General features: G+C 43.2%; 1 protein-coding gene across 2 annotated transcripts; it reads left to right on the top strand.

Annotated features, from left to right (window-relative positions):
* The first annotated feature begins 217 nt into the window (after nt 1-217).
* On the top strand, nt 218-22271 carry MAML1 (mastermind like transcriptional coactivator 1). Of its 2 annotated transcripts, none has more exons than XM_050312215.1 (5): nt 218-790; nt 9568-10974; nt 12987-13256; nt 15887-16001; nt 18140-22271. In XM_050312215.1, the coding sequence occupies exons 1-5, from the start codon at nt 422-424 to the stop codon at nt 19129-19131; spliced, it is 3153 nt and encodes a 1050-aa protein (XP_050168172.1). In that variant the 5' UTR covers nt 218-421; the 3' UTR covers nt 19132-22271. The 2 variants fall into 2 exon arrangements, with proteins under 2 accessions (XP_050168172.1, XP_050168171.1); XM_050312214.1 differs by having other exon boundaries at nt 9565-10974.
* Nucleotides 22272-23316: the final 1045 nt, after the last annotated feature.

Genomic DNA, 23316 nt, shown 5'->3' with positions numbered 1-23316 from the left:
TCACGGCTCGTGACGCGCCTCGCGCCGTGACGTACCCCCCACCCAGGAAGCTCCGCCCCCTTATTCTCAACTCGGCTCTGGAGGGGAAAAACAGTTCCAAGATGGCGGCGGCGCGGACAACAATGGGGGGCCGGGGGGCCGGGCCGGCCCGCGCCCCCTGAGCCGGGCCGGGCCCCGCGGGGCGAGCAGGGCTGGGCGGGAGCGGCGCGGCGGAGGAGGAGGAAGTGGGGCGGAGGGGAGCGGAGCAGAGCAGGCGCCGGGCCGGGGCGGCGGGGGGAGGAGGAGGAGCCGGGGCGATCCCGGCGGGGAGCGCAGGTAAGGCCGGCGGGGGCCCCGCCATGGCGGGCGCCGGTGCGAGCAGCCGGTGAGCAGCAGCAGCAGCAGCAGCCGCGGCGGCGGCCGCCCCCTCGCCGCCCGGCCCATGGTGCTGCCCCCCTGCCCCATGGCGGAGTTCGTGGTGCCGCGGCACAGCGCGGTCATGGAGCGGCTCCGCCGGCGCATCGAGCTCTGCCGGCGGCACCACAGCGCCTGCGAGTCCCGCTACCAGGCCGTGTCCCCGGAGCGCCTGGAGCTGGAGCGCCAGCAAACCTTCGCCCTGCACCAGCGCTGCCTGCAGGCCAAGGCCAAGCGGGCCGGCAAGCACCGCCAGCCGCCCCCGGCGCCGCCGCCGCCCGCGCCCCCTCCGCCCGCCGCGGCCGCCGCGGGCAGCGCCGACAGGAGCGGAGCCAACGGGCTGGACGGAGAGGCCGCCGGCGCCGAGCAGCACGGCCGCAGCAGCGCCCTGATCGCGGTAAGGCCCGCGGGGCTGCGGCTGGGGACGGGCAGGGACCGGCGGCCGTGCCGGGCCGGCACCGGGAGCGCTGCTCCGGAGCGGGATGGAGGAAGGGAAACAAGCTGCGGTGGGAGGGCTGGGGTTGGTGCTGCTTCGCTGCGCTCTGCTGTGTTACAACTTCGCAGCTGATAAGGGGTGTTTTGTTTTCACTCGTCGCCTTTGCGCGCTGGAAGAGCGCATAAAAGCCGCTTGCCTGGTGGGGTAGGGGTAGTGGCAGATTTTATTTGATGGTTTCAGTCGTTCAGAGTAGTTTGTGAGTTGTGTTTCTGGCTAATTCGCCTAAAATATTCCTGCAGAAACTGTCAGAGGGACATTAATACTGCTTTGGATTTTTTGTTTGCCTGCTTATGTCTTTAATTTAGTCTGTCAGGCTTTAGTGGAATCGTTTGATCAGGATGTGATTGTTACTCAGGGGAACTTTTAAGGCAAATAACGTGTCTGTTAGTTCTGGTACAGATTGGAAAGAATTTCAGTGGAAAGGCAGCTGCTTGTTTGCCACTCACTCTAGTGGGTGTGAACACTATGGGAATCCCACTCCACCCATTAAAAACTGGCTTAGCTCAAAATCTTAATGTTTCTCTGGCCTCTCTAGCATTTCTGGTTGTCAGGACATATTCACACAGCCCTGTTTGTATATCAAGATAGCTATTGCTTAACTTATTCTGGGCCCTTTAAATATGCTGCTGTGTGCTAATGTGTCAGTAATGTAGGTTAGTAGGATAACCTCTTAAAGATTGCCTGTCTTAATACCTGTCTGCCTTAAAACCAGGCATTTTTAAGTGGTGGCCTGCATGAAAATGGTTCAGTACTGTCCTGACTGTCTTTAAAAGAGAATACTTGATTAATCTGAGACATTTCCAGGTTAATATGTAGAATAAACCATGTTTTTAGTGTGGTATGTGTGTTTAATTGGATTAGAAGAGAAGGAGGATGCAATTCTCTGCTCTCTTGGACCTCATTTACAGTTTTTAACATAGTATCATGATGGAGTTTACTGTATATTTGTGTATCCTGGACGTGATGTGAAATACTGAAACACGGGGGTGTATCGATGTCATCTATAATGCAGCCAGCCCTGGCAGCACCAGTGCAGTTTGCAGTATTTACAGGATGAGCTGAAAGTGCTGCTTAGCTGAATCATTTCTGTTCTGGCTGATGCACCTCTGAGACTCGAGGACTTGCTGACTGTTGTTAAGAGTGAGGGCCTTGTGACATGGTTAGAGCACTTCAGGGGGCTGTTAAGAAGGGTGCTTGAGGCAGAGAGGAAACCCTGTGCATTCCTGACACTGATCCTGTAAAACTTTCCGGTTAGCCGTTGTTTGACAGACTGGTCTTGAACATAAACTCGCATCGGAACAAAAATGACTCAAACTTGTATTTTATTATCTAAAGACTTGGCAGTTCTGTTTATTTCCTGCTGGGCTCTAAGGCTTTTTGCATATGGGGCTTTACCCATTAATAATGTGTATTTTTGTTACACACAGAGCTCTTTTAGCATGTCAAATCCTGTCGCTTAAACTGCCACCACACGTCTTCATATTGACCTTCTAAAGAAAGATGTCTCTAATTCATTGCTGTTGTTTCTCTTAAGTCGCTGTGGATGTGGATTTGATCTAATTAGCATCCATTATAATGAGGGCTCTCAACAGCAGCAGGTTCTGAAGTGCACTGCACATCTGGGGAAGCCCTTGTACAGGAAGCTGCTGCCAGTGGCCAATTTACACAACAGAAGAGGGTTTTAGTGTATGAATGACTCTTCCTCGGGCTGGCCTGCTGTTTCCTTCCCGGGATCCATGACTGCAAGCTTAATTGCAGCTGCTGATTCATCACCTCGTTACTGGGGTATAAAGTTGGTTTGCTTAGTAATTCAAGTCTCGGAAGCAAAGCACAACAACAACAACAAACTTCTGCTGCTAATTTAATTGCTTTGGCCCAAGAGGTACCTCTCTAGGTTGGTATTTTACCTCTAGCCATCATGTTGCAGTTATCAAGAAAAAGCATGTACTTTGAATGGGAAGGACATGGGTTTGGTGTACAGTGTTCAATGAGGTTTGGATGGACACTAAAATTACCTTGTTTTAAAACACCCTGGACACATTCCTTTCCAAAGAATGCTGCTAGATCAGTGGAACATGCATTAGATCAGCTGTTACTGCTGTAAAGATCCAGAGTTTTCTATGAAGCTGCCTATGAATCTTCTTTTGGAAATTGTGACTCTGTTAAAAGTTAAGGAAGCCTTTATTTTGGTCCTTGAAAGAGAGGGCAGTTCATGTAAAGGTGAAGGGTTTGTGGTGCAGCATCAGAGGGCTGGTAGCAGTAGGATGTGGAGCTGCACTGCCACGAGTGTGGACAGTGTGGGCACTCCCAGGGACTGCACTGCAGAGCACCTTCTGTAAATCCAGAACAGTCCTGGGGAACAGGGTGGCACCAACACATCCTCCTTAGTGTCTTGTATGATTTGTCAAGTAGACAAAATCAGATATTCTCTCTTCCATTAGTCTTTTCTCTGGATTAATTCCCGAAGTTGGATGGATCTTGCTTCCTTGTTTTCTTCCTTAGCAGTTCTAAAATTTGAGCTACAGCAACTGAGAGAATATAGTATTGATACAGAAATACCTTGAATTATTTGTGTACCAGGTAGGCCTGTCCTTCATGTGAGAAAATGTTGAAAAACTAATTATCTTCCTACTTTTAAAAAACTTTCAGGCCATTATTTAGTGGGAAATTCAAATGGTTGACATCTACTTCACATTTCTGTTGTTTAAGGTTACATTATTAAGGCTGTGTTTGAAGTAGGTGCTTGTTATTTGGATGATGTATTGTTTGTTGTGTTAATCTTACATTTTTGAGGAACAGGGAAGTTGGGAAGAGATGGGGCTTGTCTCCTAGAACACTTTTTTTCTCTTTGCCAGGTTCTGGTACCCGAAAGTTCATTCTACTAATACTGTTTAAATTCTCTGCAGGAGAAAGGTTGGCTGCCTTGTATTTCTGTAGGAAACTGTAAGGCAATTTATGGCTGAGCTGAGCAGAAGGCATTTCACTGACATGTGAATGAGGAGGATGGCAAGATCTGTATTTTCATCTCCACTCCTTGTTTTATGATGTGGTGTCTCGGAAGGAGAGCTGCTCCCTGTTTCTTACCAGTTTTTTTTCCCCACCTGAGAGCAGTTGTTGTGCAGAGAGCTTGCTTTGTCTAGGACTGCCACAAAACCACAAACAGTATTTCTGGAATGAGCAGGGAAGGTCTAGTCAGTGGCCTGTCTTGGGAATGCTCTGTGTTAAAGCTGAAGAGCAGACCAGCATTTATTTGGGAGCAATAAGAAGTTTTTACATTAATAATAGGTAAGTTCTAAATTAAGCAAAGGCACCAAGTAAAAAGTTTAAAAAGGAAATTTAAGGCTTAGGAGAGCAATGCAGTGTTTCTTGGTTGAAGGACCTGAAGTAATGAATTAAAGGGAACAGATGCCTGGAGTGTTCTGACAGGCATTAATGGCACTCCTCTAACAAAGCTCAGGCTGGTGCACCAACAGTTCAGAAGATCTCATTTTTGTGTAAGCTGTGGCATAGGGGTGTTAAATTGTGAAGTTACATTTTACCACAAAAATAGCAAATTATTTACATGTTATTTATACACAACTATAGTACAGTGTAGTCTTGCCACCATTGTTTGTTTTTGCTGACAAGTCTGATGGTTTGTTGCCCAACAACTCAGACAGGTTTTTCTTTGTCTCCTTTTAATTCTCTGTGAGGTATTGTTGCATGTTTGAAACATTTCCCTCGCTAGATTAGTTAGATATGCAGTGATGCTTCCTAAGTTGTAAGGATCTGGGAGGGACTGATCTGCTGCTACTGTTGAAGTTCAAGTGAGGTGGAGGATCCGGCACTGCAGCTGAAGGCACAGCAGTTTTTTTGATTCAGCAGAACAATTCCTGTAGCAGAAGCTGCCCCTTGTGACTAATGCAGGCTTTGGGATATTTATAGATGTGCCTATCCACAGCCCTTCTGCACTCCAGCAGGCAGTCACCCAAATACAAAAGTCTTCTGGAATTAAAGTAAAAAATTAAAATGAGTCCAGCAGTTTGGGTCAGACAGCACAGTGGAATGCAGGAACACATTGGGTAATAAAATGCTTTCCTTGCAAGGGGGAATGCAACTTTGGAAGCTGTGGGTAGATGCACAGTAAAGGAGGAGTTCTTACAGTGTTGTGCAGTCAAAATGTTATGTTTTCTATCCAAAATTCATACACTGCAATTTCTGGTATTTGCATTGTTGCTCCAGTCTAAGTGATTGTCATCTTTGCATCTTTGTTGCTCCTGTCCTTGGCCAGGCAGGAGAGGAGGATCAGTGTCTGTAGAGGACCTGCTGTAAACTCTGGTTTGTGGGAGCTTGTGTATGCTGCAGTACTGCCACTTTCATGGCAGAAAAATCAATGTATTCTATTTTCGTTTCCCCTTCTAGGTGAGAATGCTGGTATCTAGCTAGGAGGCATCTTGGAGCTAGTTTATTTTTATATTTTTTGAGTAATAAGGCATTTCTTCTTTGAAAATGTCATTATATTTCCCTTACTGGTATTTCATGATAAATCCTTGTAGGCTTGGTTCTAAAACTGAGACAGTGAACTAATTCCAAATAAAATACAGAAAATTAGAGTTCTGCTGAATCCTGTAAGAATGTTTTAATCTCTGTAACAGATGCTTCAAAAAACAAAATAAGAACATTATGCAGAGCCTAAAAGGCACAGTATAAGAACCAGGTTTTTAAAAAGTTTAATTTCTGCCATGTTCACTAGATGTGAGGGGTTTTGTTGTTTGGTTTGGGGTTTTGTTCGTTTGTTTGTTTTTGTTTAGAAGAAATGGAACGTCTGTGCAGTTTCTAGTTTGTATATATATATATTGTCTTCAGAGTACAGGACTCAAAGTGGATTAGTGGATTTTTGCAAAAGAACTTCAGTTGACTGTCCTCAGTTTAACAATTCTTACTTTCAAGCAAACAATGTGAACTAAATTTTCGTGCTTGTTAAGTTCTAACACATTGAAATGTCGTTGGTTTCAGATTATTATCTAAAGCTAGTTTCAGGTATTGAGTCCACACCAAAATAGCCAACACCAAACAAAACAAAAAACCTGAGCAAAACAAACAGCAAAGCCAACCAGAGCAGCTTTGTGCCATTGTTTCCATCAGTGATTCACCCCCCTTCCCACCAAGGCACTCAGAGAGCACTGCCCTGGACTCGGAGGTTTTGCTCTCTGCCAGTGCTAACAGAAAAGCTGTAGATGAAGTTTTAAAGCTTTTCCAGTTTCTTGCTGGGCTTCAGGAGTAGTTCTGAACAGCTTTTATAAAGTCCTTCAACTGCCCCTGCAGTCAGACCACGGTAGGACTGAGCATCATTGTTGTAAAACCGGAGGGTTTAGGACAGAGGTTGGACATATCAAAGTTCTTCGGGTGCTGTTCGTTTTCTGATGGACACACATCCCCCTCTGGCATTGTGGGCCTGAGTCCTGCTCAAGAGCAGTGTGGGGGTTACGTGGTCAGAGGCTGCTGTGCTGGACACCTCCTGTTGCCATGGATGGCACCTGGGTTTTGTCAGCTCGTGTTCTGTGCAGGAGGAATCCACAGAGAGGCACGTGTGCTCCTGCCAGCTCAGTGTGTTTATGAGCACGCTGAGCACTGTCTGCTTTGCTCACACGAATAAAATGCAGCTCAGGTGATGTGACGTGCAGGAGGTGCAGCCTGTGGGGCCCCTTCAGTGGCTCTTTGTCAAACTCTGTGTCCTGTCCTGGGCCAAAGGACTGAGACCTGCTCACATCCCTTGCTTTTCACTGTTCCTATACTGGTGTAAATGCTTCAGATAAGTGCTTTTGTGGCTAATCCTTTTAGGCAAAGCTAGATAGCAGTGATCTTGGAAGTTCATCATTAGTTGGGAAATTGAGTAGGCTGAGAAAATGGGAATACATATCTGTATCCAGTCTTGTGACAATGGAAATGATTGACTTGGTGTTATAAATAAAGTTGATTGATTGTGCTAAGGAAACCATGGACAGTGTACCACAGGACCACTGTGTCTCACAGGGTGGTGGTGGGCAAGGAAATGAAAGCTGAAGGGATTTTCTTAGTGAGTAGCAAGCTATGCCTTACTTTGTCAGTGTGTTGGGTTTTTTGAGTTTTGGCAGAAGAGAACAGGTTTTTCTTGCCTCGAGAACTCTGTTGGAGCAGCTTGATATGTAGATAGCTTGCAGTCTGACTTGTATCTCACATGCACCTTGTTATTTCCCCCCTCCCCAAACCAGATTATTTGGATAGACATAGACAAACTGGGGAAGAACTTCATCTCCTTTTTTTTCTTTTTTTTCCAAAGAAAAATAGTTCTAGGTGAAAGGAGGATTTTGTCTCGAGCAACTAAAGTCACAATGTCTTCAGGAATCAGATATCTGAGTGTTATGACTGTTAAAACCCACAGAGATATAAAATGTTTTTCGTGACAGAAACAGCTTGTGGTGGGTATTAGGGGTCTGTATCTTTTTCTAGACTGCAGTAAGTGTACCTTACAAACATGGGTGATTTAATGTTACAGTGGTTATCAGCACATATTGCAAATGGTGTAGGACAGCAGCAAAGACCTTAGTACAGATTCAAGTCCTAATTGCTTTGAGTTGTCTGTATGAATTATATTTACAGCAGTGACCCAAATTGGCATATATTCTGTTTTAATTAGGAGATGTCAGAATATGTCCATTGTACAAAACAAAGTTATTATTTTTATATGAGTTTTCAGAGGGGTTTTTTTCCCCCCTAATATTTAGAATTAAGGACGATCCATTCCCAACCTTTGAGTAATTTGACTCATCATATGACCTTGGGCAAGTTATTCATCCACCTTGAGCTTCAGTTTTCCTGGTGGGAGTATTAAATAAATAATGGGAAACTTGCTGAAAGCCATATTTGTGATTGAGTTGAGGTTTACTTGCTCTCTGTTGATTTGCCTTTTTACAAAAAAGCAAATTTCCATTATTCTTTCAAGCTGGTATTTGAAATATTCACTTGAGATCTGCTACTCCAAGCTGGAGACCTGATGTTCAAATTAAGAGATTCCAAGTTCCAGCCTCCTCTCTAAATGTACACCTCGCCTCATCCTACTTGGTCTTCTGCTGATGTTGCTGCTCTGCTGCTATTTCCATGAGCCATCTAGAAGATCACAGTCTCCAGGGAAGCTGCAGTCTGTCCCACAGATAAAAATAAGACTTTGCTGCTACCTATGCAAGCATTAAACAAATAATGGGTTTATTTGCTGTTACCTGTGCAAGCATTAAACAGATGGTGTTCTTTGTTTTTTTTTTCCCCAAAGATCAGCTAGCTGTAGACTGTTTAAAAAAACAACAGCAATTAACTGTGAACCAGTCCTTCTGTCCTTAAATCAAAGAATGCTGTTGCCCAGGCAAGTGTGTAAAATTCTTCTGATAATTTATGCTGGCCCTACATACAACAACTTACTTGAGTGCTGAGGCCTTGAGGTTTCCCCTGTTTTTTTTTTTCTTGGATGAGACAGTTTTCCCCAGGGATTGGTGGACTGCCTGGTGAAGGCTGCAGGTAATATTAAAAGAATCATCCTTGTCTTGAGGTTTGTTTAAGGAGCTGCTTTTCTGCCAACTGAGAGAGCTGTTGTTCAGTGGCCCTTAGCGGGGATTCCTCTGGTGTGTCCCGAGATTGTACCAAGGGTCGGGAGCTCCAGCACAGGCAAAGCACAACTTTTTTAGCAGAATGCACCCGAGGGAAAGGAAAAGTTTATAGTCACATGTGTGCATGAATTGTGTTTTCAGATGCTTTTGAGGTCAGTAGAAAGAACTTTCTCTTTGGAAGAACGCTGGCAGGAAAAGAGGGGTTGAACAAAGGCGCTCGGGCTCTGGCTGTAAAACTGTTGCTGTAGCCACTGGTCGCTTCTAGGTGGCACCACGAGAAAAAGAATCTGCATTCACCAGCTGTGAAAAACCAACTGTTGAGCTGGTCGGGGCTCTGGTGGTCGGAGTGCAGAGAGGAGCAGCTGGCAAATGCTTCGGGAGAAAAGAGGAAAGGAATAAACATGCTCTGCTGGGATAGAACTGGCTGAACTCTGCGTTGCGTTTTCCACAAGTGTGAAGCAACGGTCGCTGAGTGACAAATTGGTTTTGCTTTTGTGCCAGAAGTGTGACTGTGTACAAAATATATATACATGGTTCTTCTCTAAAAGTTATAATCACAAGAGAATCACTCTTTTTCTCTAAATATTTAAATGTGAGACTGCTTTATAAAACAGTCTCACGGAGCAATTATGCTGTGTCTACATGCATGGGCCAAATAAAATACAGGTTTTTATTCTCATCTAAAATTTGATTCTGAACATTTTTCAATATTTTCCTCCTTTTGAATTGGAAAAATCATAACACATTCCAGTTCACAGCCATTTTTCAACTTCTTTTTCTTATTGGAGTATATGGCAGCTTTTAGTTTTGTCTGAAGGAGGGGGTCTAGGTTTGAAGTAGTGCATATTTTTGAAGGTTTTCCCAAAGAGATTACAGTGAGGAAGTCATGTCATGTGCTGACTTGGAAAACAAAATGTTATCAAAGCAAAGCTGTAATTTTTTTTTTCTTTTTTTCTGAAATGTCTTATTGAGAGCCAGACAATGTCCTGGTGAGAAATAAAAATCCAAATCTCTGAAACATTGAACTAAGTAATTAAAATAGTCCTTTTTTTTTTTCAGCAGCTCCACGAGACTGTGAAAAGAAAGCTGGACAGTGCTGCTTCCCCTCAGAATGGAGACCAGCAGAATGGCTACGGAGATGTATTTTCTGTGTCCAAGAAGCTGCGTCGTGATGACGGTCTTGGAGTGAGCGGTTCTTCCAATGGAATGCCCCCCGTGTCTCCACTCCATCATCTTGACAAGAAATCTGGCAACGGAGATAACTTACAACTTAACGGGAAACATCCCATGGGGCTGGATGGCATCAGCAAGAAGTGTCTTCCAGATTCCAACCTGCAGATGAACGGAGGTGGTGACGCTGATGATTCGTTTCCTCTGAGTTTGAACAAAGAGTTGAAGCAGGAGCCTGTAGATGATCTTCCCTGTATGATTGCTGGAGCAGGGGGTTCTATATCTCAGAATAACTTGATGCCTGATCTAAATCTAAATGAGCAAGAATGGAAGGAACTTATTGAGGAGCTTAATAGATCAGTGCCCGATGAAGACATGAAGGATCTCTTCAATGATGACTTTGAAGACAAAAAAGATGCAGATTCTTCAAATTCAGCTGCACAGACTCCATTGCCACAAGATATTAACATAAAGACTGAGTTTTCCCCAGCACCCTTTGAACAAGAGCAGCTGGGATCTCCCCAGGTTAGATCCACTTCTTCAGGTTCAGCATTTATTGGTGCTGCTTCTGTACCCGTAAGTGCCGCTTCTCCAGCGGTCGGTAGTTCTCAGACTATGTTCCAGCCTTCCAGTCAGTCAATGACTGAAAATCCTAATCAGCCCATGATGCAGGCATCAAACCACTCTCAGAACGTCCAGAGGCCTCTCCCCAACGTGTTGTTACCTGGGAAGGGTCCAGGAAGTGCCAAAGAAATGTCTTCTGCTCATCAACTTCAGCAGATTGCTGCCAAGCAGAAGAGAGATCAGATGTTGCAGAACCAGCAACAAGCTTCACAAGTCCACCAAACAAATCAGATGTCTACATGGCAACAGTCTGGGTCTTCTCATAGTCCTCTGGCTGTCCCATATACCATGGAAAATCCCACTAGCCCATCGGTTTATCAGGCAGACTTCAACAATCAGAAACTCATGATGCCTAATTTGGGAAATAAAAGCTCGCCGAGAGCTGGAGGCAATTACCACGTGAACATTTTGGGTCATCAGCAAAACAGCTTGAACCAGAACCCTGTGAATAGTCAGGGCTCTATGCTGGACTATGGGAACACCAAGCCTCTGTCCCATTACAAAGCAGAGTGTGAGCAGGGGGTCGCTGTCCCTGGGCAGAACAAGCCCCCCATGCTGGCCTACATCCAGCAGCGCCAGCAGGCACCGCTGTCCCACGTGAGCGACGACCAGAATGGGATGATCCTGTTGAAACCCAAGCCTGGAAACATTGCCTACCGACTGCCACACAGTCAGGTGAATGTCCTGGGCTTTGTTACCTTGGTTCAGTAGCAGGTTTGAGGTGGTTGGATAGGGAAGGCTGGAGGACAAACTGCTTGGTGTGGTTTCAGATGATTTCATTGATTTTTAAAGGGGAAAATGATAATGCACAATAAGCTGAGACAAGACTCATGAAGTCTGTTTTCCATGGGGGACAGTTTTTAATGCTAGGTTCCAGGTCACGTGGTAAAGTGTGATTTCCAGCTTAATATACTTTGTGGGCAACAAATTATGTTGTGCTTTACAGAAGTTTCTACTTACAAAGATAAATAGCTGCTTTGTAAAGTTTTGACTAAAATAACTCAAGGAAAACTGTAGGGTTGAACAGTGTTCTCAAAGAAGCTTTGATTTTTTTACCTTGTTTTTAGTCCCTGGTTGTGTCAGAGTTGGCTTGCTATAAAAAGCCCTGCTTTTGAAGAGAGGTGGAAGTGGGGGCTGCATTCCTGATTTCTTGGGTGTTCCTTGGGGCTTTTCAGTGCTAAGAATTTGTTATTGGTTAAGTCTCTGGGGATTGGGGAAGCATGGGATAGGAGAGAAATATATAATTAAGAATGAATAATAGCAATATTTGTCTGCTTGAAGCATATGCTTCAGGATTTCCTGCAAATGAAAATTCCAGATGGTGCTTCTTTGCCCCGTATATAACTGATACTACAGGTATGCTGCAGTTGAAAATTTATGTAGTGGGTGGAAGTGTAAATTCATTGGGATTCTGTAACGTGTTCCTGCAATGCACACACAAGAGGGCTTGTTGAGAGAAAAGGTCTTTGTTACAAGGATTAAAGCTCCTCCAGCAAAAGCTGTTGGAGATCCAACTCTAGTCATATGTTCTCTCAGCAAAACAAAAAAACTGTGAAAAAGATCTGATTAGTCTGTGATAAATACCACACTGGTGTACAAATAAAAATTTGACATCAGTGTGTAGTTCATAAAGTACAAAAAAATGAACCTCTTTAAAAGCTGGCAGAAGTAACAGTCTAACAACATTTTGATGGAAGGAGAAGAGTGAAGACAATTGTGTGTCACATCTCCCCCTCACTGGAAAATATGAGGGTGACCTTGCATCCACACTGGCACCAAATTAACAGAAATACTGCTGAAAGCTTCTGGAGGATTTCTCAAAAGCTTGCACACAGAACAACTTAGCACAGCATTGCTTATATTTGGCTCATGATTTCTTATGGAACTGCAGGGTGAGAACCAACAGCTGAACCCATCAGCTGAATTCTGAACTTGAACATAGTATTTATGTGTGTAATTAGAGGTGAGGCTGAACTCTGCTTAAAAATGATGAAAATTGTCAAATTTCAGATGGATTTGTGGGTACAAAGAGGACAGTACCAGATCTTGAATAATAATCATTCCATGTTATTTTTGCTTCTCTCAAGTTCCAGCCTCAAAAAGAAATAGCAGACTTAATGAAAAATTAATAATACCAGGCCTGTCTCTAGTAGTATTTTTGTCTGTGGAATATAGTGATGGTTTGATTGCTGGAAAAATCTGTTGAGACCCATTTTGACGAGTGAAAACCTTCTCCCCTTCACCTGCAAACAGTAAATGATCTGATACTAAAACCCAGCAACTTTAGGAGGAGCAAGAAACACCTGTTGAGTTAAATGTTGACAGAAGAGGCAGGATTTAAATAAAAATAAAATATAATGAAAGTTTAAAATTTAGTGTTTGAAAGCTACTACTGAAGTAAACTGAAGCTGGTGTTTTTGAAGTACCTGGCTGAGCAGAAGCACACAGAGCTACACTCACCTGTCTGAGCTGGAATTTGGGAAGTGCTTTGAGACTGAAGTTAAAAGCCTCTATTCCTAACTGTTATGGAGCTTTCAAACTGTACCTCTGAACTGTCAGTTCTGTGCCTGGCACTGTTATAGATGGCTGTTTGGCTGTCTTTAATCAGCTGAACTTCCATAACAAGCTTCATGAGTGGGGAAGCTATTGCATTTCTGTAACTCTGTCACTTTTCCCACATTCCACAGGATCAAAACCCCTCTCCGAACGTTCCTCGTGTTCCCGTCTCTGTCCCGGGCCCGGGTGTGGGTGCCCAGGCTCCAAACGTCTCCATGGCAGGGAACCACAGCAACTCAGCTTATCTCAGCAATCAGCAGCAAGCAGCAGTGATGAAGCAACACCAACTGCTGATGGACCAACAGAAGCAGAGAGAGCAGCAACAAAAGCACCTGCTCATGGAGCAACAGAAGCAGCAATTCCTCATGGAACAGAGGCAGCAGCACCTGCTGGCAGAACAGGTGAGAGGGACCAGCAGTCTGGTTTTTAAATTTGTGCTGATTTGCTTTGGTGCATGAAACAGCATTTGGTGTTTTAGAGTCAGAGAAGGGTTTGGGTTGGAAAGAACCTTAAAGATCATCCAGTTCCAAAGCATCTTCCATAGACCAGGTTGCTCCAAGCCCCATCCAGCCTGGCCTTAAAACACTTCCAGGGATGGGGCAGCCCCAGCTTCTCTATTCAACCTGTGCCAGGGCCTCACCACTCCGACGGTAAATAAGTTTTTATCACCTGGAAATATCCATTGAAATAGAGGACTCAGTTGAGGTGACAAAAAAGCCCCTTCGGTTCTGGAGACAGCGTAGATAAAACATAGTAGTGTTTTTTAGAAAATTGAGTGTATGAGTGAATATGAGTGTTGGCAAAGGTATGTTTTTGAGATCTGGGTTAAAACAATTTGAACTGAGGGAATACTGTGGTGGAATTACATTATCAAAGACTAAAAGACGGAGAATGCCCAAATCATCAATATAATCATATTTTCTGTACATGTTCTGTGATCTCTGAACTTAAAATACTTTTTAGTAATTCCTTCAGTCTTTGTTGACTTTTATGTTAATATCCAATGTCAGAGATGACTAATCATTACTCTCCTGAAATGTTAACAAACAAGTATTCTTTGAGTGCAGGTGGGGAGAAGGCAAATATGGGGTGTGACCTCCTGCCTTTGCATCACTGGTGGGTGGTGAAGAGCTCTGTTAGAGCTTCGGGCTGTGGCCCAGTAGGTTTCCTTAGCTCATTAATGGACCTGACAGGTGTCAGACCTCTCTGAACAGTGGGGTGGTGTAGCAACAGGGTGGTCAGTAGCACATCTCAAACACAGGGATGAAATATTTTTTTCCTACCTTTTTGCCTTTGCTTGGCCAGCACATGTTGCTGCAGTAAATACCAGTAATATGAAAATACTTCATTTATGCCCTAGTTATGGTAACCACACCATAACTGCTGTAACTTCCCTCTTTGCACAGTGATGCTGGGACTCTGGTCCCAGATAAGGAGCAGCTTTGCTTCGGAGCCTTAAATGCTGCATTTGCCACATTTATTGGCATTGTGCTGCCCAGTCAACCTAGGTCTCATTAGCACTCTAATTTGATATTTATTTCTTTGGATACCCATGATACTGGCTGTAGTTTTACAGACAGATTGCTGAATCTGTTGATCTGTATTTCACAGGAGAATTGTAGTTTCAGGTAGCCTCAATGCCGTTCCCTGCCACTCTAAAGCTGTCTTTGCATTTGATATTCTGCATTTTTTTTTCCCAAGCCAGCTTCTGCAGTTCTAGGCTTCTCTCAGAGCTATGGCATCTCTTGTTGGCTTCTGTGGTCAGCCTCTTTCAGGTCTGACTGGTCCTGCAAGCAGCAGGTCCTCTCTGTCAGGCAGCCTGCCCTCCTCATTCCTCTGCGTGTCTCAACAGCTCTGGAGCTGCAGAGATGTCGGGAGGGTGGTAGTGATGTGTATCTTGCCCTTTGTTACATTGCACCAGTCTCCTCTCTAAAAGCTTCTCGCTTGTATCTTTTACCCCAGTACTCTTGGAAAAGAATTTGGACCCCCTTCTGCGTTGTGTGTATCATTTTGGATATGTAGGTGGTTGTGCATTGTATCACTACATGATTACCTCAGAATTTCAGTCTGGCTGAGGGTGCATGGGGCAGGAAGAGCCAGAAATACTGTGCCTGATGGGGTTTATATTGTAACAGAAGCCATCTGGCTGTTACCCTGTCAGAGTCTGAGGGTACTGTTAATGCATCCACATTCCCCTCAAGATTTTAAATTTCGTTTTTTCCCCAAAGTTCTTAATAGAAAATTTGCTTGATTTATTTTTCAAACGTTTTTATTGTAAAATAAGTATGGGTTGAATGTGCTTTTAGAGAGGCACAGCTGTTTTGTGACATGAGTTGGCTTTGTTTCAGTTGGTTGGTGCATTGTTAAGAAAGTGGCTTTAAACAATGGTTACAAAACTTGTATGTCTTCTGTTATGGACTTGGTTCTGCAGTTTTCCATAATCATCTAGGAAAACCTGTGATGTATTAGAATTTGGGTTTGTGTATATTTTTTCATGTTTGCAAGCATGGACTAGAAAATATTTACATGCTCACTCTTTTCTGTGTAATACTGTTGATATTTCTGACTTGCACTTCTATTGATTTCTGAAGGGAGGTCTAACATAAATTGATTTGAGGATAAAGAGCAAAAAAGCATGTGTGATTTTTTTTTTAATACACGCTTACTTTTGCTCTTTTTGTACCTGTACCCGTTTTTGTCCTTTAGAATATTGCTAAAAATTCCTATTGATTATATTACTGATGAAAAGACTAACATCTCAGATTTTCAGTGTTTAAAGGGCTTCAGACATACATGGCAGTAACTCCTGTAGTGCATGTTGCTGTCTCTGAGTTCCTGGTCTTGTCACTCATCAGATTGAATTGACTATTTGAGCCTTTAGAACAAAGGTCTGAAGTGACTCTAAGGCTGCAGAAGCCCTTTTGATTACCAGCTCAGCATAAAAGCATGCAGATCACTTGTTTTTATCCGAGATAGTCCTTGGAAAAAGCTTGACATGGTTTTTGATTGTCCTGCATTGGACCTTTCTTAGGAGAAACAGCGGCAGCAGCAGGAGCAGCAGCTGCAGCGGCACCTGACTCGGCCTCCTCCCCAGTACCAGGATCAGCCACAGAATCCATACCAGCAACAGGTTGGACAGTTCACAGGTGAGTAAACACAGCAGTTGAAATAATGGCAGAAAAAAGATCAGGAGTAAAAAACAAGCTGTCTTCAAATTACCTGAATTGGATGGCTTTTAATTAATTTATTACAGCGCCTTCCCACGTCACTGTGCCTCAAAACCTCTTGACCTGTACTGTGATTCAGTTGCAAATTAACAGCTTCCCCTGCCCCAGATATCTGGGACATCTTAAGCTTCTGCTTCTTAAATGTTGTTTTGGAAATGAGTAAAATTCTTAAGTGCCTTCATTGTTCTGAAGGCCTTTTTATACTGCTGCTTCCTTTTACAGGTTGTAAATTCTTCTTAACTTTGTTATACTAGGATTCAGGTTTGGGGTTTTTTTGAAGCCTGATATGGCTACTGCCTGTACCTATCACAGACCCTCATTAAAGAAAAATATTATTATTTCTCTCATCTGCTAGGATGAGTTTAAAATTCTCTGACATTCTTATCCCTGCTACCTTTAGAAGGGAATGCAGTTTGAATTCTCTTCATTACATTTTAGTGTCCTGCATGGGGTTTTTTTGGTACGAGAAGCAGCTTGGTGTGTCCTCAGTATATTAACTGTTAGATAAAAGATGTTGTTAACTGTTAAGCTGGAGTAGCTTCAAAAATGTGGAAGAACTAGAGAACAATAAAAGTTCATCTCCTTACCTGGGAAATCCTTACTTGACGGGGCATCAAGAAACCACTTGTCTTTTTTCATAAACTTAGAGTACAAAGAAGTGCTAATTCCCTTCATTTTGTTTCCTTACTCTCTGTGTTGCTGCAGAAATAAATACTGAAGGGAAAAGGTGTAAATGGAAATGTGATACCTTCATCCTGACAGTGTTTGTTACTGTGCAGTGTCTGGTAGAGCTGTGACTGTGTTTTGTTACTCAACTGAAAAAGCTTGATGCCAGTACAAAAGGATTGTGTGCTAACTCAGGGATCTGTACCATCCTTCAAATATTGCCCTGAAACATTTTTTTCTCCTGTCACTTTTCTACAGACACATAGTGTACAACTGTTACAAATAGAGTGGGATTTGCTATAATGAACATCAGTATTATTGAAATAATTTTTCCCTTATAATTATGACTATTTTTTTGCATCTTAAATCCCGGGATGTGACTGCCTTTTCACTGGAAGTATTCTTACAGTGAGGCTCTTCCTCCACTCATCCACCCCCCAACACTGGTGTTTTTATGGTGTGCTTTGCTGATAATTAAGTCAATATAATTTGAATTATATTTGAATTTTTGATAATTCAGTTTTTATTCAAATATAATGTTTATAATAATGGAGAGCCAGTACTACTCAGCTATCTTAAAATTCAACAGCTTACTTTTTGGTTTGAAAGTAGAGAAAGTACTCGTGTAGGTAGGTTTTGTCAACTGTAAGGAGTGGGAGGGGTGTTATATGCATTACACTTCACACTGCTGGTCTGCTTTTTTTGCTTCAAGTAGGGGGCTGTTTCTTTCACAGGAAGAAACTTTTAAACTCAGGATTTACAAGAACAAAGGAGTTTTTTTGATTTGCTGAGAACATGTTTTTGCAAATCACCTTGCTTGGTTATCAGCATTATGTATTAACATAGCAAATATTTCGCTGTGGAAATCAAAAAGATACCTGACCAAAAATTTCTGCTGTATAAATTTCTACTATATAAATAGTAGGAATTCCTGGAATAGGGGAGAATGGAGGACTGGCAACCCTACAGGTGTATGATAAGAGATACACAGTGTATGCATGGAATGACTGGCTGTGTGTGCAGTAAGTGGTATTTTTAATAACTTAGCAAACTGTGCAGGCACTTCAAAGTATGTGTATTTACCTTTGCTCACAAAGAAATATCAGAGCCCTGCCTTTAAAGTCCTAATTTTTTTAAAAATTGATGATGCTGAGCTCTTAGAAGTGGTATTCAGATTTTTTTAGGACATTGGCATATCTGTGTTTGAGATCAAGGTGGAGATGCTAACCGGAGTAACAGTTGACACTCTTTAATTAAACTCCTGCTGGTTGAAGAGGTTGGTTTATAGACATGAAGCTGCACCTCCGTTCTGGATTGTTGTGCCTACAAGCCTGGCTTGGCTCTGGTTGCACCGAGATATTTAATGTACAAAATACTTCTTTGTGTTTCAGGGTCATCTTCAGCCATGCCTGGGGTCAGTAATTTAGGACAGTCCAGCTCCAGTAGCCCACGGATGTTTCCTCAGACGCCGAACATGATTCAGATGGGACCTGGACACACTCCTGTTCCTCCGCTCCAGTCGGGCTCCAGCCAGCAGGACCGGGGGGTGACTCAGTATCCCAATATGCAAAACATTCAGCGCGGGGGATTGTACAACCTGGCGTCTGGGATGACACAGATGGTTCCCCAGCACACAGCTCCAAGTGCCAATGGACAGACTCCGATGCAGAGACAGGGCAGCTTGGGCCAGGGCACCGCTGTTCCTGCTGGCTATGGGCAGAACACCTTAGCAAACTCCAGTATTTCCCAGCAGCACAATAAAGGTGCACTGAATCCAACCTTATCTAAGCCACAGATGGCAAGAGTACCATCTGCTATGGGGGCTCAGAATCCATCTTGGCAGCACCAAGGTATCCCTAATATTAACAACCAGACACAAGCAAACAGTGGCTTAGGACCGTTTACTGCCAACTCCTCTTTCCACATGCAGCAGACTCATCTAAAGATGTCCAACCAACAGTTTGCCCAGGGAATGCCTCAGGTAAGCCTAAGCACCAGCAGACCCATGACCTCGATGAACGCTGCCGTCTCTGGGCAGATGTTGTCATCGTCTTTGGGTGCACAGCCCCGGACAAACCCACCTACACAACAGCAGGTACCCTCACAGCAAGTGCTGCCTGGCATGAACCAGACCGTTCCAGACCTGAACGCTTTCAACCAGAATCCAAATCAGCAAATGCCCAACAGAGGAAACCTGCACTGCAGCCAAGGGTACCCCGTGAGGACGACCAGTCAGGAGCTGCCTTTCGCCTACAGCGGCCAGTCGGGCAATAATGGACTTCAGAACTTAACTGGTGACACAGACCTGATAGACTCTTTGCTGAAAAACAGGACTTCAGAGGAGTGGATGAACGATTTGGATGAGTTGTTAGGAACTCATTAAAACGGGGCCGGGGGTGGGGGGTTCTACTTTTTTTAATTATTTCGTGACATATAAACAACACTTGGACCAAAAAAAGAAAAACAAACAAAACCTGTGGCATTGAGGAGACTTGCAGGCATTAGAGGTAAAATGGTTGGGAAAAAGACTGGAGCTGCTTCTCAATGAGTGTTGACACACGGTCACGGTGCACCAAGCGGGTCTGCAGGAGGAGTGCACGTTATCTGGGGTCTCTGAGGAGTCGCACACTTGAACAGGTCAAAAAAATAACTGTGTCCTAGCCAGCCTTCCAGAAATCTCACTTGCAGTGTTCTGAGACTTAAGTTTTTTTAATTATTTAAAAAATAAACCGAAAATTCCACAGAAATAGTGCAGAAAGAAAGCAAATAGTTGCACAAATCGTGTTTAGGGCTTAGTCTGCAGCTATTACTTGCAATAATTATTTGTTTGTAGCTTGACATGTTGTTATAGTACTGTCCATCCAACTTCTGAGTTTTTATTTGAGAAGAGGCTGTTATGCACCTGAGTACGCTTGCAAAATGTTTGGAGTTGTTTCTTTTCCCCGTTGCTGAAGCATGTGCCTGTACTCTCAGTAAGCAAGTGGTATTTCACAGTAAATATATCTAGATGCTGGTAATAGATGAGAGGAAGTATTAAAACCTGACCAGTTAGTCTAGACAGTCATCTTCCTTCATAGATTGTAGTCTTTTAAGCTGCAGTTTGCACTCTGTTGTAGAGAGGCACAGTTCTTGGCTTGTACCTTGCTGTGTTTAAAGGGGGAATTTCTCCTGGGAGAACTTTTAAACTATAGTAGGTTTAACGTGAATTGTAAAGCCATTTACTTTGCACCTGTTTCTTCATAACTTATTTCCAAAGGTAGTTGTATTTAAATGAAGGCTTTGCTTCATGACAGCTCATCTAGTTTTCTTTGTTGTAAAAGGTAAAACTAACTTTTGAGATCGGTTCATTCCCCGAAGTTCGTAACGCGTTAGTAATGAGCACAAGACTTTGTCACTTCAGGATAAAAATGAGGAAAAAAGAATTTGGCTGGGAGGTGGAAAGTCCTTATGAGCAATAATAGCACAGGCAGCCTGGGAGAATACTTATATCAGGGTTGCTCCAGTATGGAAGTCTCCCCTTTTAAATACTCTGTTTTTTTAATACTGGGTTACGAGTTTGATAATCTTTCTGTAGTCTGGTGGATTTACTTCTTTAATATCCCTTGAAGCAGAGGCTGGTTCTTCAGCTCAGCCCAAGGAGACCTCTTATCCATATGTTGGGATTGGTCCCAGAAAGGACAAAACACAATGGGAACAGTTAGTGTTCCAAAGTCCTTACTCTCTACCAAAAAAATCCCTTATCCACCAACAAACCACCTTGCCTTAACCTTTATTTTAAAATGAAAATAAAGTTGAAAGCTTTTGTTTTAAATGCACAAATACCTCTTCCCTTTCTAAATCTACTTTCTTGGAAAGCTCCTTTAAACTTTCTAACCAAACCCAGCGTTGTGATTTTCAAGCAATTTCCTTCAACACAGACTGGCTTCTTGAGGAGTTTTCTGCACTGCGGAGTTGTGTGAGGGAGGGTTTTTCCAGAGGATGTGAAGGGAAGTGAAAGATATCATTGGTTTCAAAGAAGGAAAATGTTTTACTGTATCTGCAGCTCCTTTATGAGACAATTTGCACTTTTAAAAACTGCTTTTTTAACACTAATACTTTAACCCTTTCCAAATATGCATGGAACATGGTTTGTGCAGCACACTTACCTAGTGTGGATGAATTCTGCTCTGTTGATCAGATTTGCTGTTGTATCATGTTGAACTGTTGGTGAAAGATGTGCATTGATCAGTGGATCCCACCCTTGAAGAGTGGATAAAACTTCCCTGAAGCAGGCTTAATCCCTCCTAGAGCTTTTGAAAAGGTAACATAAAGGTTCTCTTCAGATGGGAGGACAGAGGTGTTGGTGACTTTGCCTGTTGACACTTCTGATGTTTTCTAGAATAAGTAGTTGAGATGCAAATAACTGATGCTAACTCTTCTTATTCTGGCAATCTAAGAAAAGAGCTTGGTTTACTTTGAAGCTAAACCCAAACCTGGTCCAAGGTAAGTGTCATTAGAAGATTATAGATATAAACTAGCAATGGCAGGGGAAGGAGCGTTTGCTGTATTTTTATTTTTAAGGGTTAACTTTGCACCAGTGTGCCTTCCCTTCCTGTCGGGGGTGCTTGGGACCTCAGTTTCAAGTGACATCCTTCAGTGTCACTAGTTTTCTCTCCCCCTTACAAACACTTGACAGAAATAACAGGGTAGTAGGATTCAGCTTTTCTTTCTTCCCTGTTTAGGTTGTGGTGAAATCTGCTCTGTTTTCTGGTAGATTTTGCACACGGGCTTTGTTCTGAATAAGTCAAAATACAATCCATCCAGTTGTGATTTCTTAATTGGAGGAAAAGAACGTCTGCTGTTTGCATTATTACTACCAAAAAGGCAATCCAGCTAAATGTCCAGGAAAATGCAGATGTGCTCTTTCCTCCACTGTTTCTGGAAGCTAAGGTGGATATTGCCCTGCTTGACCAGAGGGTTTGTTCAGGAAGGTGTCTGGATTTGATGACAGGGCCTTTTCATGGTACTGTTGGAGTAAAATAAAGTGTGATTCGAGGAAAACTGGCTTATAATGCCCATTGGTCTCCATGTGTGAACGGGATCCAACCAGCCCTGGCTTCTGGCCTGGGTCCCTGTCCACGTAACGCAGTCGGACCGTTGGGAATACGGTGTCACTGGAACGAGGTTGGAACAGTTCAGTGGAAATGAAAACACGGTTTTGATGTGCACAGGTGCATGGGAAGGGCTGGGCTCTGCCCTCATGGCCTGTAACAAGTCTGTCAATGCACTCGGGCTTTCCATTTGCTGCAGCTTCAGAGCAATAAAATGTGTCTCCCCTGAACCGAACCCAGCCGGCCGCCCATGGCTTTATTTATAAACTGCGGTGTTGGTTGGGCAGGCAAGGTGAGAATGTCACTGTGCAACATCCACTGCCTTCCAAAAACCACCATTCGATTGAAAAGGGTGCTCAAAATTTTGTTATACACATTTCCTTTGTGTAAATAAATGTTTACAATTTTATATTAAAGATTTGAATAAGAGTTAGATCTTCTGACTGTATATTTTTTACTTTTTATAGATTTTAAAACTATAATTCTTTATATATGTGTTTTGGGGGGTATTATGGTAAGTTTTATGCTTGTAAATGGAGAACAGTTGAATTTGATGCTAACCTTTATGAATTTTTGTCATTGAAATGTATAAAGAGTCCATTAATCCCCTTATTCTTTTACTACAATTACTGGTGCACACCAAAAAGAAATCCTTCACTTCTGTTTTATCATTATAAAATAAATATTTTGCTAGTGTATTAAACATACATGGTGTGACTATACATTTGTGTGAGCTGAGCAGAGTTCAGCGTTGTCATTCCTAGCGAGATGGTTCCTTCCCTTCATCCCAACACACAGTTTTGCTCAGCCTTGTGCTAAGGCTCAAATTCTGCTGCTGTGTCTTACCAATTCCTACAGTTTCAGAAAGCCCATTTAAATAGGCCAGAACTGGATAAAGGGGCCTTAGAAAACTTTACTTTGAAAATGAGGCTTTGTGCTGCACCCACTGCTTCCGGGCTTTTTTTTTCTTTTTTTTTTTTTTTTTTTTGGAATGCAGTTGTAGACCTTAAGCTGGGAAATTCGGCTGCAGAGGTGGTTGTTGCCAGTGAAAAAGATTGTAATAACTCCCCGAGACCTCACATGTGCAAAATGGTAGAGTTCCAAAAATATGCCAATTCCCTCAAAATAACAGGCCTTCGAGGTTCAAACTGGTTTCCTCGAGCCTTGTTTGATGCAGGCAGATGGCACACGCAGAAACCCTGCTGAGACAAAAATCCACACATTCTGCAGGCATGAGTGGATGTTTCTGAACAAGGAATGAAATACTTGCAGAAATGTGTGTGAAGGTTTTGGCTTAAAGCTGGAAAAGTCCCTGAGCCACTGCACAGCTTCAGAATTGAAGGGTCATTCTCCAGGCGCTGAAGTTGGGGTCTTTTCCAAAGATTTTAAGGAGTGAGTGACAGCTTGTGACCAACTCAGTGGTTTTTTTTCCTTGATGCTGATGTTTTTCCTGAGACTAATGTAATAATTCTGTAATG

The sequence above is a fragment of the Myiozetetes cayanensis genome, unplaced genomic scaffold (assembly GCF_022539395.1).
Source record: "Myiozetetes cayanensis isolate MyiCay16 unplaced genomic scaffold, myiCay2020 scf17, whole genome shotgun sequence".
In the NCBI taxonomy this organism is placed as follows: Eukaryota; Metazoa; Chordata; class Aves; order Passeriformes; family Tyrannidae; genus Myiozetetes; species Myiozetetes cayanensis.
This window is presented reverse-complemented; position numbering and strand designations above follow the sequence as displayed.